This window comes from Lepisma saccharinum, chromosome 23 (genome assembly GCF_977018435.1).
Source record: "Lepisma saccharinum chromosome 23, izLepSacc3.1, whole genome shotgun sequence".
In the NCBI taxonomy this organism is placed as follows: Eukaryota; Metazoa; Arthropoda; class Insecta; order Zygentoma; family Lepismatidae; genus Lepisma; species Lepisma saccharinum.
In genome coordinates, this window is record NC_139251.1 from 40,059,965 (window position 1) to 40,074,038 (window position 14,074).

The following is a 14,074-nucleotide window of genomic DNA, read 5'->3' on the forward strand; positions in this document are numbered from 1 at the left end:
CTGGTTTACCGCAACAGCTCTTATTTATTTCATATATTAGTTAGATATAAATAAAACACGAATGCAAGTATGCAAGTGAAATACAAACAAAAGTTCGACTACTTCATTTTTTTCTGCAATTGCTATTTCGTGGATTTGACTCCCAACAATCTTCATCGACACATCATTCATACAAACGTCATCCACCTCTAGAGGTATTATTACGATTTATCGTTATTTCTATCACTTCTAGTTTTCTTATTTTACGTTGCTTTTCGACCTCTTGGGTTAATCGCGACGATGAGGATGAATCACAATGACAGGTCCATGTCTTATCCAGGAGCGGAATCTTGGCAGGAGGAAAAATTCTGTAATGTATAATTATTTTTACTCCTGTATGGAAGGCCATCAGCCGTCTCCTCGGCAAGCTGCATGCTCTATTAGTTAAAATTTCATTTCCTTGAAGAATATTTTTATATAATCGATATAGAGTAGAGACTAGTGACAGAGATTTACAGTAATGTAACTGTGATTCTCTGTTCTAGTAAGCTACACTATCAACTAAAGAAAAAAAAATAGGAGGGATCGGTATGTATATGCAGTTGCATAAGTTACGCAATATATTTCGGAGTCCCCACAAGCTGCGAGCAAAAAGACAGCGAGCCATGGCCATTGGTTACAGACTCTAGCACGTGTTCGAGCCCAGTACGCCTGATTGGATTCCGCAGAAGTATGTCTAGGATTCCGTAAATACTTAAATTGGACGACATCCCGTGAATAGTTGTCAGAACGAGGCTTGACGAACTAGTAATAAGTGTTCCTTTTGAGATGTCTTCTTTTTGTTAATCAAGGATTTTATCGATAACATTAGTTTTTATAGAAAGGTATGTTCTTTTTTTGATTTTTACACAGTGTTAAGTTGTTTACCACGACGGAGGTAGGTACATCAAGCACGCATTCGCAATTTCGCATTCACAGCAAAATGTCATCGGAGCGCGGCGTGTTGTTTTGAGACATGAAGATGTGAAGCAGTGTGTGATTTATCGTAAACACAAATCACTTCGCCAGTCCTATGGGTGAATTGTGTGTCTGCACCTGCGACTATATTTCGACACTCCGTTACGTGCAAATATGTCAAATTATGTGTATGGCACATGTGCCGGTATCGCGTGCCGGTATCGCATTCCTGCACGTATATAGGAAACTTAGCAATCCATATACTTGTTCAGAGGTCTGATTCAAATTTGTACCGAAAACTATGGAGCAACAGGGAGTATCTACTTACCCTTGTCTGTGGGGTGTTTAGAGTCTAGAATGAGAATGTCTATTTGTACAGCATGTGAAAGGGTAAAAGTTTCAAAACCGGGAAACGTCTGTAATTAACTCGTTTATTCTGTAATTGTTGACATTCGTACTTACCTATTCTGGGTAAAATTTTCAAAGCCGGGAAACGTCTGTAACTAGTTTATTCTGTAATTGCTACCCGTGGAGGGGGGGGGGGGGGGAACGCCAAAGTGCTAATGGAACCTAACCTCGTAGGCATACCTCATCCCCATGATGGTTCGTGGGGCTATCGTGAATTTTTGGGGCTAACTTCATTGGTTTTTGGGTCTACCCGTGAATGGTTTGTGGGGCTAGTCGTTGGGGTCAACCCGTGGATGTTTTTTTGGGCTAACGTCAATGGTTTGTGGTGCTAGTCGTGGATGGTTGACGTTAGCCACAAAAACCATCCACGGGTAGCCCCACAAACCAGTGACGTTAGCCCCAAAAACCATCCATGGGTAGACCCAAAAGCCATTGATGTTAGCCCCAAAATTTCACGATAGCCCCACAAACCATCACGGGGATGAGGTATGCCTATGAGGTTAGGTTAGGTTCCATTAGCACTCTGACGTTAGCCCCAAAAACCATCCACGGGTAGCCCCAAAAACCATTGACGTTAGCCCCAAAAACCATTGACGTTAGCCCCAAAAATTGACGATAGCCCCACGAACCATCACGGGGACGAGGTATGCCTACGTGGTTAGGTTCCATTAGCACTCACATACAAACATGAATTTACGGTGAAATAACTTGACCGATGAGAGAGAACACTTGTACGACCTATCAGAAGTCTACAGAAACTTTACGTAAGTACTTTCTCCTGTAAATTTGAAGAAATCCGTTTCCCGGCTTTGAAAATTTGGTACTTGTTTACTATCCTTCGGACACATTTATTTATTTTTACAGAAAAAACTACTTACTGTAATAAGTTCCTGTAGCATTGTCGAACATCAGGAGGGTGTTTTGTGTGAAGTGGGAATGTTTCATAGCTGAAATTAATGTTCTTCGTTGAAAATTAATTCTCCGACAGAGAATAGCGTTTGGCGCGTACACCTTCGTACACCATCACGCGTCATCTTCTTCTTCTTCATGCATCACTCGTCGTGATTGTGTTTTGTTCATGTTCATTGGATATCCAGTGTTTCGAACTGTCTGTGTTTGCAACGAGAGTTAGAAGGATGAAACGAGAGTTAGAAGGATGGCGTGTTGCTAGCCCCACGAACCATTTGCACGTGATTAGGTTAGTTCTGTTAGGTTAGGCAAACATAGTTAAAATTTGGTGTCGTGTTAGTATCAGGATCTAGAAATTGGAAATAATTGCGAACCATTGACGCTAGCCCCACAAACCATTGGCGCTAGCCCCACAAACCATTGGCGCTAGCCCCACAAACCATTGGCGCTAGCCCCACGAACCATTGGCACGTGGTTAGGTTAGTTCAGTTAGGTTAGGAAACATAGTTAAAATTTGGTGTTGTGGTAGTATCAGGAATATACAGGGTCATCCGTTTGGGATGTCAGGAAAGTATAACGCTGTAGCTTTTATGTTAATGTATATGTATCGATGCAATTTGCGGTAATGTACATGGCAAAGATGGGAGTTTGCAACAATGACTTCCGCGAGACAATGCAGCAGTAGTTCATAGTGCAATCAGCAGATGGCATGTATAGAGGCGATACGCGTGCGCTCAGTGTTCAGTGTTGATACAGAGTGGAGTGAAGATGGGCGTTACACCACAACAACGTGCTCAGTGTGTCGTGTGGTATGCCAAATTTTCGAGTGTAGTAGAGACCCAGCGAGCTTTCAAACGACAGTATAACGTTAGGCATGCCCCAGCACATCGGGACATTGTGAAATGGTACCACATGTTTTTGGAAAATGGATTGCAGTTGCCGCACATAGGTGGAAGGCGGCGTGATCACAACAAGGAGGAGGCCATTCGACAAGCCATGATGCGGAGTCCACGTAAGTCACTCAGTCGCTTATCAGCGGAACAGAATACACCATACACAACATGTCACAGGATTGTGAGGCGTTATCTGAAGATGCATCCCTACCGTATGCAGCGCATGCAAGCATTGACACAGCGGAATTACGACGATCGACTCAAGTTTGTTACGATGATGTGTGAGCGGCAGGAAGGTGACGATCAATGGTTAAAACGTTGATGTTCACGGACGAAGCCACATTCCATGTGAGTGGGCGAGTAAACACACATAACTGCATTATCTGGGGAACAGAAAATCCACATGTCTCATACGAACTGGAAAGAGCCAGCCCGAAAGTGAATGTGTGGTGTGGAGTGACCTATGAGAAAGTCTATGGACCATTCTTTTTTGCGGAGGAGGAGACTGTTCGCGCCGTCAATTATCTTGACATGTTCGAGCAGTATGTGCTCCCTCAATTACAGCAAGACGGGATACTGGACACCATTATCTATCAACAGGACGGTGCTCCACCGGATTGGGTTCTCACAGTGAGAGAACGATTGAACCTGATATTCAATGATCGCTGGTGCGGCCGTGGTGGACCTATCCCATGGCCTCCCAATAGCCCTGACCTAACCCCTCCAGATTTTTTTGTATGGGGCTACGTCAAGTCAATCGTGTATGCACAAAGACCACAGAATCTTGCTGACCTACGGAGGATGATTACAGCTGCCTTTCAGCAAATCACTCCAGAAATGCTGCGTGCCACGTGGCGCGCTATGCATTCCCGGTATGATTTGTGCCGCATGCAGGATGGTGGATATGTTGAGTGCTAATGTGCTGTGACATAAACTCCCGACTCTCCTACACATGTCTGTACCGTTTACAACCAATAAATGTTCATAGTTTCTAGTTAATAGCATTTTACTTTTCTGACATCCCAAATGGATGACCCTGTATATATTTGCATGTATGTGTGTATTTATTTATGTATAACCACCAGTTAAATTAGGTTCTCATAAAGTAACAATCATATGACATGTATTCTGAACACATGGATATTTGTATGTGTCCTTTGATTCATAATCATCTTTTCATTCTCATCATTGCAATTAACTTCAATAGGAAGAAAAGTCACGTTGAATAACGGAAATAAGAAATAATCAATAATCGTAAAAAGTTGACAATGCTGTTCCAGTTCCTAACAATAATGAAACATACTGCTACTCTTTCAATTAAATATTTTGGTTATTGCATTTTAGTTCCCTTGCTGTTGAATTGTCAGTGGGATGTGTGAATGTTTTACTTGAAATTCACATTGCTTCAGGGTATATGTTGAAATGTTGCATGGAAATTTTGTGTAAACGTTGATACCTCTTGCTTTAGTAGTTCGGTAATTTTACGTGTATCGCTCAATAGATATTGTGAATGACTATTGATTCTAAAATCAGGTCTACCATTTCAACTGCTGAAAATTGGTGGTTAACATATTGAGCTAATAAAGCTCCTAGTAAAAAATAATAAAAAAAATTGGGGCCCCACAAAAGATTTTGCCCAGGGGCCTCCACAATCCTTGATACGGTCCTGGTTGCATATCACTTCAGTGTAAAATCTGTAAATACTAAAGCTACAAAGTGACTTAGATTCAGAAAACCTAGATTTTGTCTGTGTAACTGCACAATTATACTTAATTATTTAGATGAGAAGTTGTACAGAATAGTATTTCCCCCATCCCACTTGATAAATATCCACCGAGACAGTCGGGCCTCCCCGATGGCGCAGTGGTAGCGTCGTTGCCTTGTAATCAAGGGGTCCCGGGTTCGATACCCGGTGGAGGCACATAGTGGTTCGGATCCCACTTTAAACTGTAGGTCCAGTCCCGATTAGCCTTACTGTGCATAAAGTGGACTTAAAACACCAAATCAAACCAATCCACCGAGACAGTAAAATAATTTGGGATATCGACATATCGTACATGTTCATGAGCTGCATATCTATCACCATTTTTTATCATTACCTTTATTTTTGATTGTAGGTTATGTAACCAGCCATGATTTTTTATTCGAAGAAGATGACATCATTTGCAGTTTATTACTGTCTTTTCCTTCAAGGTATTGTTGAATATTATAATTTTGTCGCTTCCATGGCTGGGTAATGGACCGAGATGCATTGTAGATATTCTTTTACTCATCATGATTGGAGCATTGCATCGGTCTTTCTTCTTTTACAATAAAACTTGCGTTTATGTTCACTTGATGCATTGAACTTAACTGGTGGAGAACTGGAAGTACTTTTAGTATTGCTAGGAAGAATAACTAACAGGATCCAGGTGATTCAGCTGTCATTGTTTTTTAGGTTGACAGATATCCGCTCTTCATCACAGAACCATACATCAAGATTAAGTAGTGATTAATAAAATTCAGGATAAGATAAAATATTTGTGATAGTCAACTGTATGCAGATATGAAAAAATGCATCGTCCCCAATAGTATAGTGGTAACTCTTATCACCATGTAATTGAGTTGAGTTGAGTTGATTTAGTTTATTTTACTTCGCGTTTTGTGCCTCTTGGCTAATTTGCGAAGATGGGGATGAGTGATGAAATTGATGAATGGACATTCACAAACAACCAAGCCCGACCGGGATTCGAACCCGGGACCCTTGGCGTTATCACCATGTAATTAAAAATTATAACACTATGGGTTCGATCCCTGGTGGAGCCACATGGTTATAACACATTAAGCCTTGTTTCCATGATATGAAAAACTCAATATGCTGACCAATGCAGAAAATTTATTTTAAAACATAAACTAAGCGTAACGTTTCAAACTTCTAGCAAAGTCTTCTTCAGACTCTGTACCCAGTACAACTGCAAATAAAAAAATAATTTTCATTTGTACTGGGTACAGAGTCTGAAGAAGACCTTGCTAGAAGTTTGAAACATTATGTTTAGTTTATGTTTTAAAATAAAATAAATTTTCTGCCTTGGTCAGCATATTGAGTTTTTCAGCCACATGGTATTTCAGGCCCCACTTTACACTGTAGATGCAGTCTCAATTAGCTCATATGTGCATAAAGTGCCATGAGTAAACAGATTGAATTTTGAATGATTGAAGGGTCGACTATTGTTCCTAAAAATTGGAGTTGTAATTAGGTTTATTACCTCTTGATTAGGAATTGGGTTAAAAATGTGTAAATTTTCTTGGAATTGGGAATTTAATTTTTTGGCATAAAGAATACAACATCTAAAACTAATCATTCATTAACATGCTGCAATTTACATTTTATGTAGGGCTGAGTTGATACTGATACCCTAACCGATTCCTACCATGCTGATACTTATACAGGGTGGCGACAGACCTGGAAAACCGGGAAAAGTCAGGGAATTTGAGGTGTCAAAAAAAGTCAGGGAATTTCGTCTTCATTGACTTTTTTTTTTTTAATTATTTATTTATTTAAAGATATCTTTATGGAACTCTGCACGGGAACAGGAAATCTCGTTTGTAAGTTTCGGCCTCAACCTTTAGGCCCCTTTTATGCGCAACACAACCACACCACCAGAAACCAGTATGGCAGGAGGAGGAGAGAGGGAGAGATTTCTCTCGCTCGGGCTTCTCAGCGGGAATTTTAAATTCGAACACTCTTGGGAAGAATATTGTTATAACTCGAGCACTATGGGAGCAATCTACTTCGGATAACTTTTGTTTTGCAGCTAAAATATCAGCGCATGCAACCGTGTACAATTTAGAACACCGGACCGAGGAAGGGGGGCTTGGGGGCAAGTCCCCCGAATTTCAATGGGAAAAACATAAAACTCTGGAGTTTGCCCCCTCTTCTCCCGCTATGTTGGGGAGAAGGCGCGAACTTTAGTATTCTTTTCAAAGAATGGACATTTCTCAAGAGAATGAAATATGTTTCATGTTCTTGTGTGCCATACAAGTTGAATAATAAGCCAAAATGTTAAACTCTGTCCTGTTTTTTACGAAAAATAGGTAATTTGCATATTGCTCAGAAAATTGTTAAAACTCTGCCACTATGGGAGCAATCTACTTCGGATAAGTTTTGTTTTGCAGCTAGAGCATCAGAGCATGCAACCGTGTACAATTCAGAACGCCGAACCGAGGAAGGGGGTTTTTGGGGCCGCGACCCCCGAATTTCAATGGAAAGGAACATAAAAATCTGGAGTTTGTCCCCTCTTCTGCCACTATTTTGGGAGAAGGCGCAAACTTTAGTATTCTTTTTAAAGAATGGACATTTCTCAAGAGAATGAAACATGTTTCATGTTCTTGTGTGCCATACAAGTTGAATAATAAGCCAAAATGTGATTTTTTTTACGAAAAATCTGTGATTTGCATTTTTGGAGGTAAATTGTTATAACTCGGGCACTATGGAAGCAATCTACTTCGGATAAGTTTTGTTTTGCAGCTAGAACATCAGAGCATGCAACCGTGTACAGTTCAGAACGCCGGAGCGAGGAAGAGGGGCTTGGGGGTGCGACCACCGAATTTCAATGAAAGAAAAAACAAAAATCTGGAGTTTGCCCCCTCTTCTCCTGCTACTTTGCGGAGAATTCGCAAACCTTAGTATTTCCTTCAAAGAATGGACGTTTCCAAAGAGAATGAAACATGTTTCATGTTTTTGGGTGCCATACAAGTTGAATAATAAGCCAAAATGTGATTTTTTTTTAACGAAAAATAGTTAATTTGCATTTTTGGAGGAAAATAGTTATAACTCTGGCACTATGGGAGCAATCTACTTCGGATAAGTTTTGTTTTGCAGCTAGAACATCAGAGCATGCATACGTGTACAATTCAGAAAGCCGAACCGAGGAAGGGGGGTTTTGGGGAGCGACCACCAAATTTCAATGAAAGGAAACAACATAAAAATCTGGAGTTTGCCCCCTCTTCTCCCACTATTTTGGGAAGAAGGCTCAAACCTTGGTATTCTCTTCAAGGAATGGACGTTTCCAAAGAGATTGAAACATGTTTCATGTTCGTGGGTGCCATACAAGTTGAATAATGAACGAAAATGTGAAACTCTGTTCGGAAATGTGCCATGGATTGCTGAGAGGGGGGAGGTTGGTCATCAATATGAATTTCCCAGGCTTGCTCCAGATCTGTGTCAGAGTTTCCACCCAAACATAAGAGTATAAAGGTCCGAAAAGCACATTCATTTCGTAATCAGCACCATGATACTATATGGTATCATCGGGCCAGTACGACCGTACTCTGATAATACCATATGGTATCATCAGGGGGGAGTAAAGGTTAAGCCTCTAAATATTAAGTGGAAAATGCATTGAATTATCATTTTTTCTTATCCATATGGGAGTAGTAAGGGGACTTGTCAACAGATGGAGGGGATAAAAGCGGATTGCGCCGTCCGATAGTTGTCAGACGTCATAGTAAGGCATTTTGTTGGACAAACTGAAGGAACATGGAAACAAATAGGTTCCATTGATGCATACGATTTTTGTCGAATATCGCCACCCAACAAAGTATCTCACTACAACATGCGACAGAAATTGCATGGACTGCAACATCCAACAAAAATCGAATGCATAAACAAGAAGAGCTTTAGACTGCTGGTAATTTATTACTCTTCTGGCTCACTTCACCTTATTTAATGTGCAGTGCTTACAAAGGTTTTCTTTCATCATCCTGATGTATTACTTGTTTCGCACAAGTTAACATACATTTACAATGACATTGCACTATTCTTAGATACTAAGAAGAATCCAACCAAACGGGATATATATTCAATACTATCACGAAAAAGTGAAACATAAATTGCATTGGTGAACGTTATAAAAATTGGCAAGTGCATGCTCGCAACCTCAAATTTACTGCAACACTAGTATTGCAATGAAATTAACGCCACTCTCTGTCCTGTCTGTTTAAACTCGTGAGAGATGGTCATATCTGAATAAGGATAAAAAAGTAAAAGATAATGCCAATTTTTGGTGCCATAATATATCAGTATCTGTCACGTGAGATTGATTGATTTAAATTTTTTGGGTGCGTCGCCACTTATGGTCATTATGCACCCTTCAGTATATACGAGGAAAATTCCATTATCTAAAATCCTTACCTTAAAATTAAAAAAGGGTTATGGAAAATAACTTTCCCAAAATAACTTTCAAGATATCAAACTCTCACGAAGAGGCGTAAGCCATGTGACTTACAATTTGAAACAGTAGTTTAAAAACACCATGAAGGTATAATTTCAGATATTTGCCAGAAAATGCGCTAAAATGAAATTGTGAATTTTGGGGAAAATGACACAGTATAGTAAAAAATAAGAAAATACACCAATTTGAAAAAAAAATAACAAAATATCGAGGTCCCTACTGATTAGGCATAAATAAAACAAGAATATCAGATGTAATTTGTTGCATTAGTAATAGAGAGTCCTAACCTAATGTTTGGCATAATCACCACCGTTGTTCTGGCATTTGTCGTAGCATGGCACTAAATTTTGTATCCCCATGGTATATGTGTCTGACAGCAAAGACTGGAAGTATCTCTACCGCAGTGTAGCGGTCAAATCCTTGCCCTGCAAGAAACCTCTTCAGTTAAACAAAGATATGAAAGTAGGGTACATTCAAGGCCAGGGCTGTACAGGGAGTAGTCCAAGATCTCTCACCTGAAGTGATGCAAAGGGCCCGTGTGTACTCAGCTCTATGGGGTTGTGCACATTCGATTGGCCATCCGTGAATTGTCTGCACCATCGTCTGACCATACTATCACTCGCGACGTCCGGTCTGCACACCTCACACGATTGCTGGTGGCTCTTGTGCCAAATTCTGAGCGTGCAATGTAGGCTACATCGCAGTCGGTGGGAGACTGTGTGAGAGCTGCAATCTTTAAACTAGAACTGTCCTAAAACGGCTGCATTGCAACTGTACCAGATTACAGCTACATGGCACTTCTTCCTGCCTGCATGTGTGTGTGTCGCTCTCCGACCACTAGTGCTGCGTACCATTGGAGCTTTTTTCAGGATGCCCCTATTATATGAACTTTCAGAAGCTTTTATTATTAGAGTGTTCCTGTTTTAATGTGTGGTTAGCTAAATCAGGTACCTATACAATGCAATTCTATAAATTCCTTGCGTTAAATTTCTAATATTTACATACCATTTTTGTCAGCATTAATGGTATAACTGCATGTTGTCAGTTTCACAGTACTTCATTTGGATATACTGTACTGAAGCAGAAATCCCATTGATAATGTAAGGAAATATGACACTTTATTTTGTTCGATTCAATTGTTTTACTTATATGCAAGAGTTAGGTTGTTTGCTTTACAGAGAAGAGAGAAGTAGCTTTATGCATTGAAAAATGAGTCCGCGCTCATGGTTCTTGGAAGCAGAGAGTTCCAAACCTCAGTGGAAATATCAACATATAATACAGAGAATGTATAAGGAGATTGATAAATTACAAATTGTATTTCTTAATCAGTCACTCTTCACTCATATCTCATTTAGTCGTAACTTTAAAAATAATCAAGTATTTTATTTTAAACTTACTGCGTATAACAAAATTCTGTAATCCTTCCCTAGCTTGTGAATTGTAATAATTTTACAAATTCACTATTTTGAAGTTTGAATTCAAATCGTAGAGAATAGAGAAATTAAGTCAATTTCATAGAAGATAATATTGGTACTTAACAGAACCATACGTGGATCTGTATGAGTTTATTATTTCCATTTGCAAAAACATCGATTTAGTTTAGGTTGTAATTGTCAGGGAAAAATGTAAATTTTGTCCTGGAAAACCTGGAAAAGTCAGGGAATTTAATTTCTGCTTGTTTGTAGCCACCCTGTTATATAATTGCAGTTTAACACTAGAAGGTCTGAAGGTGTACTTCTACCTAGAATGTCCGAAAGGGCCATTTTGGCCCCTTGCTCCATTCATACTTATGTTGAGAAATTTTGTTTAATGTAGACATATGACTAGGCATTGTCTCTGTGAGCATGTTCTCTTATTATTTAAAATTTAATACGTAATAAAAGACAATAAGTTCAAACACATTATTTTACTGTAAGCTTTTACCTTGAATTTACCTACATCTGAAATAATTTTAAAAGAAACAAGAATCTTACATGAAATTTTGTAAGGAGAGGAATGATTTTTTTTTTTAATTAAACAAAGACCGAACATGAATATATTATAGGTATCAGTGGCGTAGCGTTATAGTACGCCCGGCGTTCCCAGATTTAAAATTTCAAAAATGCTGAAATGCTGTGATTATAAAGTAAAACGTGACTAATTTCATATATGTTTGACTTTTATGGCATTATAATAGCTATTTTTCGCGATCTGCTTGCAACACTCCACTCTCAACACTCGTTCTAGCATCTCTTTTCAATGCCTTTCCCGGCTGGACGCCGAGCAGGTTCGGCGTACAGGATTCTATATTCCTTGCTGCCTTTCTGGAGGGAAAGCTTCGATTCCTACAGCACGCGCGTAAATGCTCTCTCGTACGCCAGCGTACGGAGCAGCAGAGGTCTACCGTGATTGGTTCATGTAACCCTTCCTGCCTTCTGAAGCAGACGACAGCGGTAGAATTCCTACCCGGTTCTTCGCGTTCATGCAACTCGTGCTATGTGATGCTACAATACGCAATATTGACTGACGTAACTTTACCAATCTCAAATATACTGTTTCTTAATGGCCACTGCATTGTATAATTTATCGCACGAACAGCGATGTGCATTAGAAACTAAAAGATCAACACAGTTTTTGTCAAATAAGTTGGTGAAGTCCTCATGGTAGAAATTCAGTCTGTGGCTGCTCTACCACTTAACCCGCAAAACTATTATTTTTTTATTGTATTTTTTCGTTATTATCTAACTACTTAATATTGTGTCAATGGAAATGTTTAGCATTCATTTGAAAACTCTTAACATCGAATGGTCTCTGGACAAAATTATTTTAAAATGTTTATCAGCATTCTCAAGATGTAATAAACAGTGGTCTGAATTACTAATTGGCACTGTTACGTCAGTAGAGTGTAGGATATTTGTATCATAAACTCAGCTTTGCACAGTGCGCCAAGACGACAGAGGTCCCTGGTTCGAATTCCAGCGTGAGCACGGGTGTTCTTTGTCAGTGTCCCTTCATCAATATCATCACTCATATTCATATTCGCAATTAACCAAAAGTGGTAGAAAAGTGAAATAAAATAAACCAAATCAATCAGTAGTTGGATCATAAAAAACAATGACGTCTACTGTTGTGCAGAGGCACTTATGATTCAGGTATGTTTTTAATGACTTGCGTCATGCAGAATGGTATTAAAAAAGGTATAAAACACCATTTAGCATTCTAGCTAAAACCATAGAAAAGTTAGGTTTTCTATGCTAAAACATCGCTAAAACATGCATGGATGATGCTTTATTGAAAACCCAGCTGACTTCAGGCAAATAAACAATACCTGTGGCGACTAATACCATAAGTAAATTATTAAGCAAGAAAGGGCCGACCCTTTCTTCGGACTTGGCGTTCCCACCCGAAATGTCCATGCTACACCACTGATAGGTATAACAGTCTAACCTGTTACTTATGTTTTCTAAGTTCTCGTATCATTCAGTACACTCACTGCCAGATGCCTCTTGATTGTCCTTCTTCACAAAATATCCTGTACATGACAATATCAAATACATCCACAAGTGCTATCTCACAGATCACCACACGTTTCTTCTCTTCTTTTGCAGGGCCTCCCCGATGGCGCAGTGGTAGCATCGTTGCCCTGTAATCTAGGGGTCCCGGGTTCGATACCCGGTGGAGGCACATAGTGGTTCGGACCCCACTATAAACTGAAGGTCCAGTCCCGATTAGCCTTACTGTGCACAAAGTGGACTTAAAAACACCAAATCAAGTCAAAATCTTCTTTTGCAGCATTTACTCCTTTCCGAAACATTCTGTACACCACACTTTTGTTCTCTTTTCACATTTGCACAAACAGGCTTATTACAGCCTCCACATATGACGGATGTGTGGCAGTGGCGTATGCTGGTTTTAACTAGTGGGTAATCTCCGACGCTTGATTCATTCACCACTCCTAATATCTCCCTGCAAATTTACCTCAACATCCATACAGGATTTATGAATACATGTGTTGAAAATTTTACCTTATTGTTGCGACCACTGTGGAATAATTGTTGTGATTGCACTTGCAGTTAATCTACGTTTAGAATTTCAAATAATAAAACAAGAAAATATAATAAATCTATAAGTAAATACCTGTAACAAAGAATATGAAAGGAATGCGGTAGTAAAATAAAAACCCTCAAAATTAATTAAGTGTAAAATTCAAGTTACCCCAGTACCCAGTTACTCATGCATTCCCGATTTTTGTTTTTATAAACGGAAGTTTAAGTTCAAGACCTGTGGTACAAGAGATGCTACTGGCCTACCTACATTAACTATTTCCAATTTCTCCGGAAAAGATCCCGTTCCAAATATTTTTCACATGCAAATATTGTATTATATCCATTGCCTTTAACTTCAGTAACCACAGCACTAGCATGAATACCTAACCACTAACAGCTAAACAAATATTAAATTCTCGAATCGCTACAACACGCATTCAATTCCCTGCGCCAATCTTCTATTGTGGTTCCTTCCTGCTTGACACAGAATTAAATTCCCTATGGATGCTGAAAAATTCCCTTTCCCAGCTTTATATTCCCTGCTATGAGCAAGGTTCTATAAGTTGGAATCATTGCGATTTTTGTTTATATATTTTACATTCAAACATCTTTTATCATTATTAATCTAGAGAGGGGGGAAAAGCAACTTAAATTACCTAATACCGTGCGTCCATTTCGATCTGCAGCCGAG

At 39.4% G+C, this 14,074-nt stretch overlaps 1 protein-coding gene across 4 annotated transcripts in view; it reads left to right on the top strand.

Annotated features, from left to right (window-relative positions):
* The first annotated feature begins 671 nt into the window (after positions 1 to 671).
* LOC146005202 (cyclic GMP-AMP synthase-like receptor) overlaps positions 672 to 14,074 on the top strand; it is a 72,123-nt gene continuing 58,720 nt past the window's right edge. Inside the window, exons 1-2 of one of the 4 annotated variants that reach the window (XM_083144255.1) lie at positions 672 to 863; positions 5,264 to 5,339. In XM_083144255.1, coding sequence (XP_083000381.1) covers positions 5,279 to 5,339 — 61 coding nt within the window. In that variant the 5' untranslated portion in view covers positions 672 to 863; positions 5,264 to 5,278. Of the gene's footprint in view, positions 864 to 5,263; positions 5,340 to 13,240; positions 13,261 to 14,074 lie in introns of those variants that run through there. The other 3 variants (XM_083144257.1, XM_083144256.1, XM_083144259.1) reach the window with 3 other exon arrangements.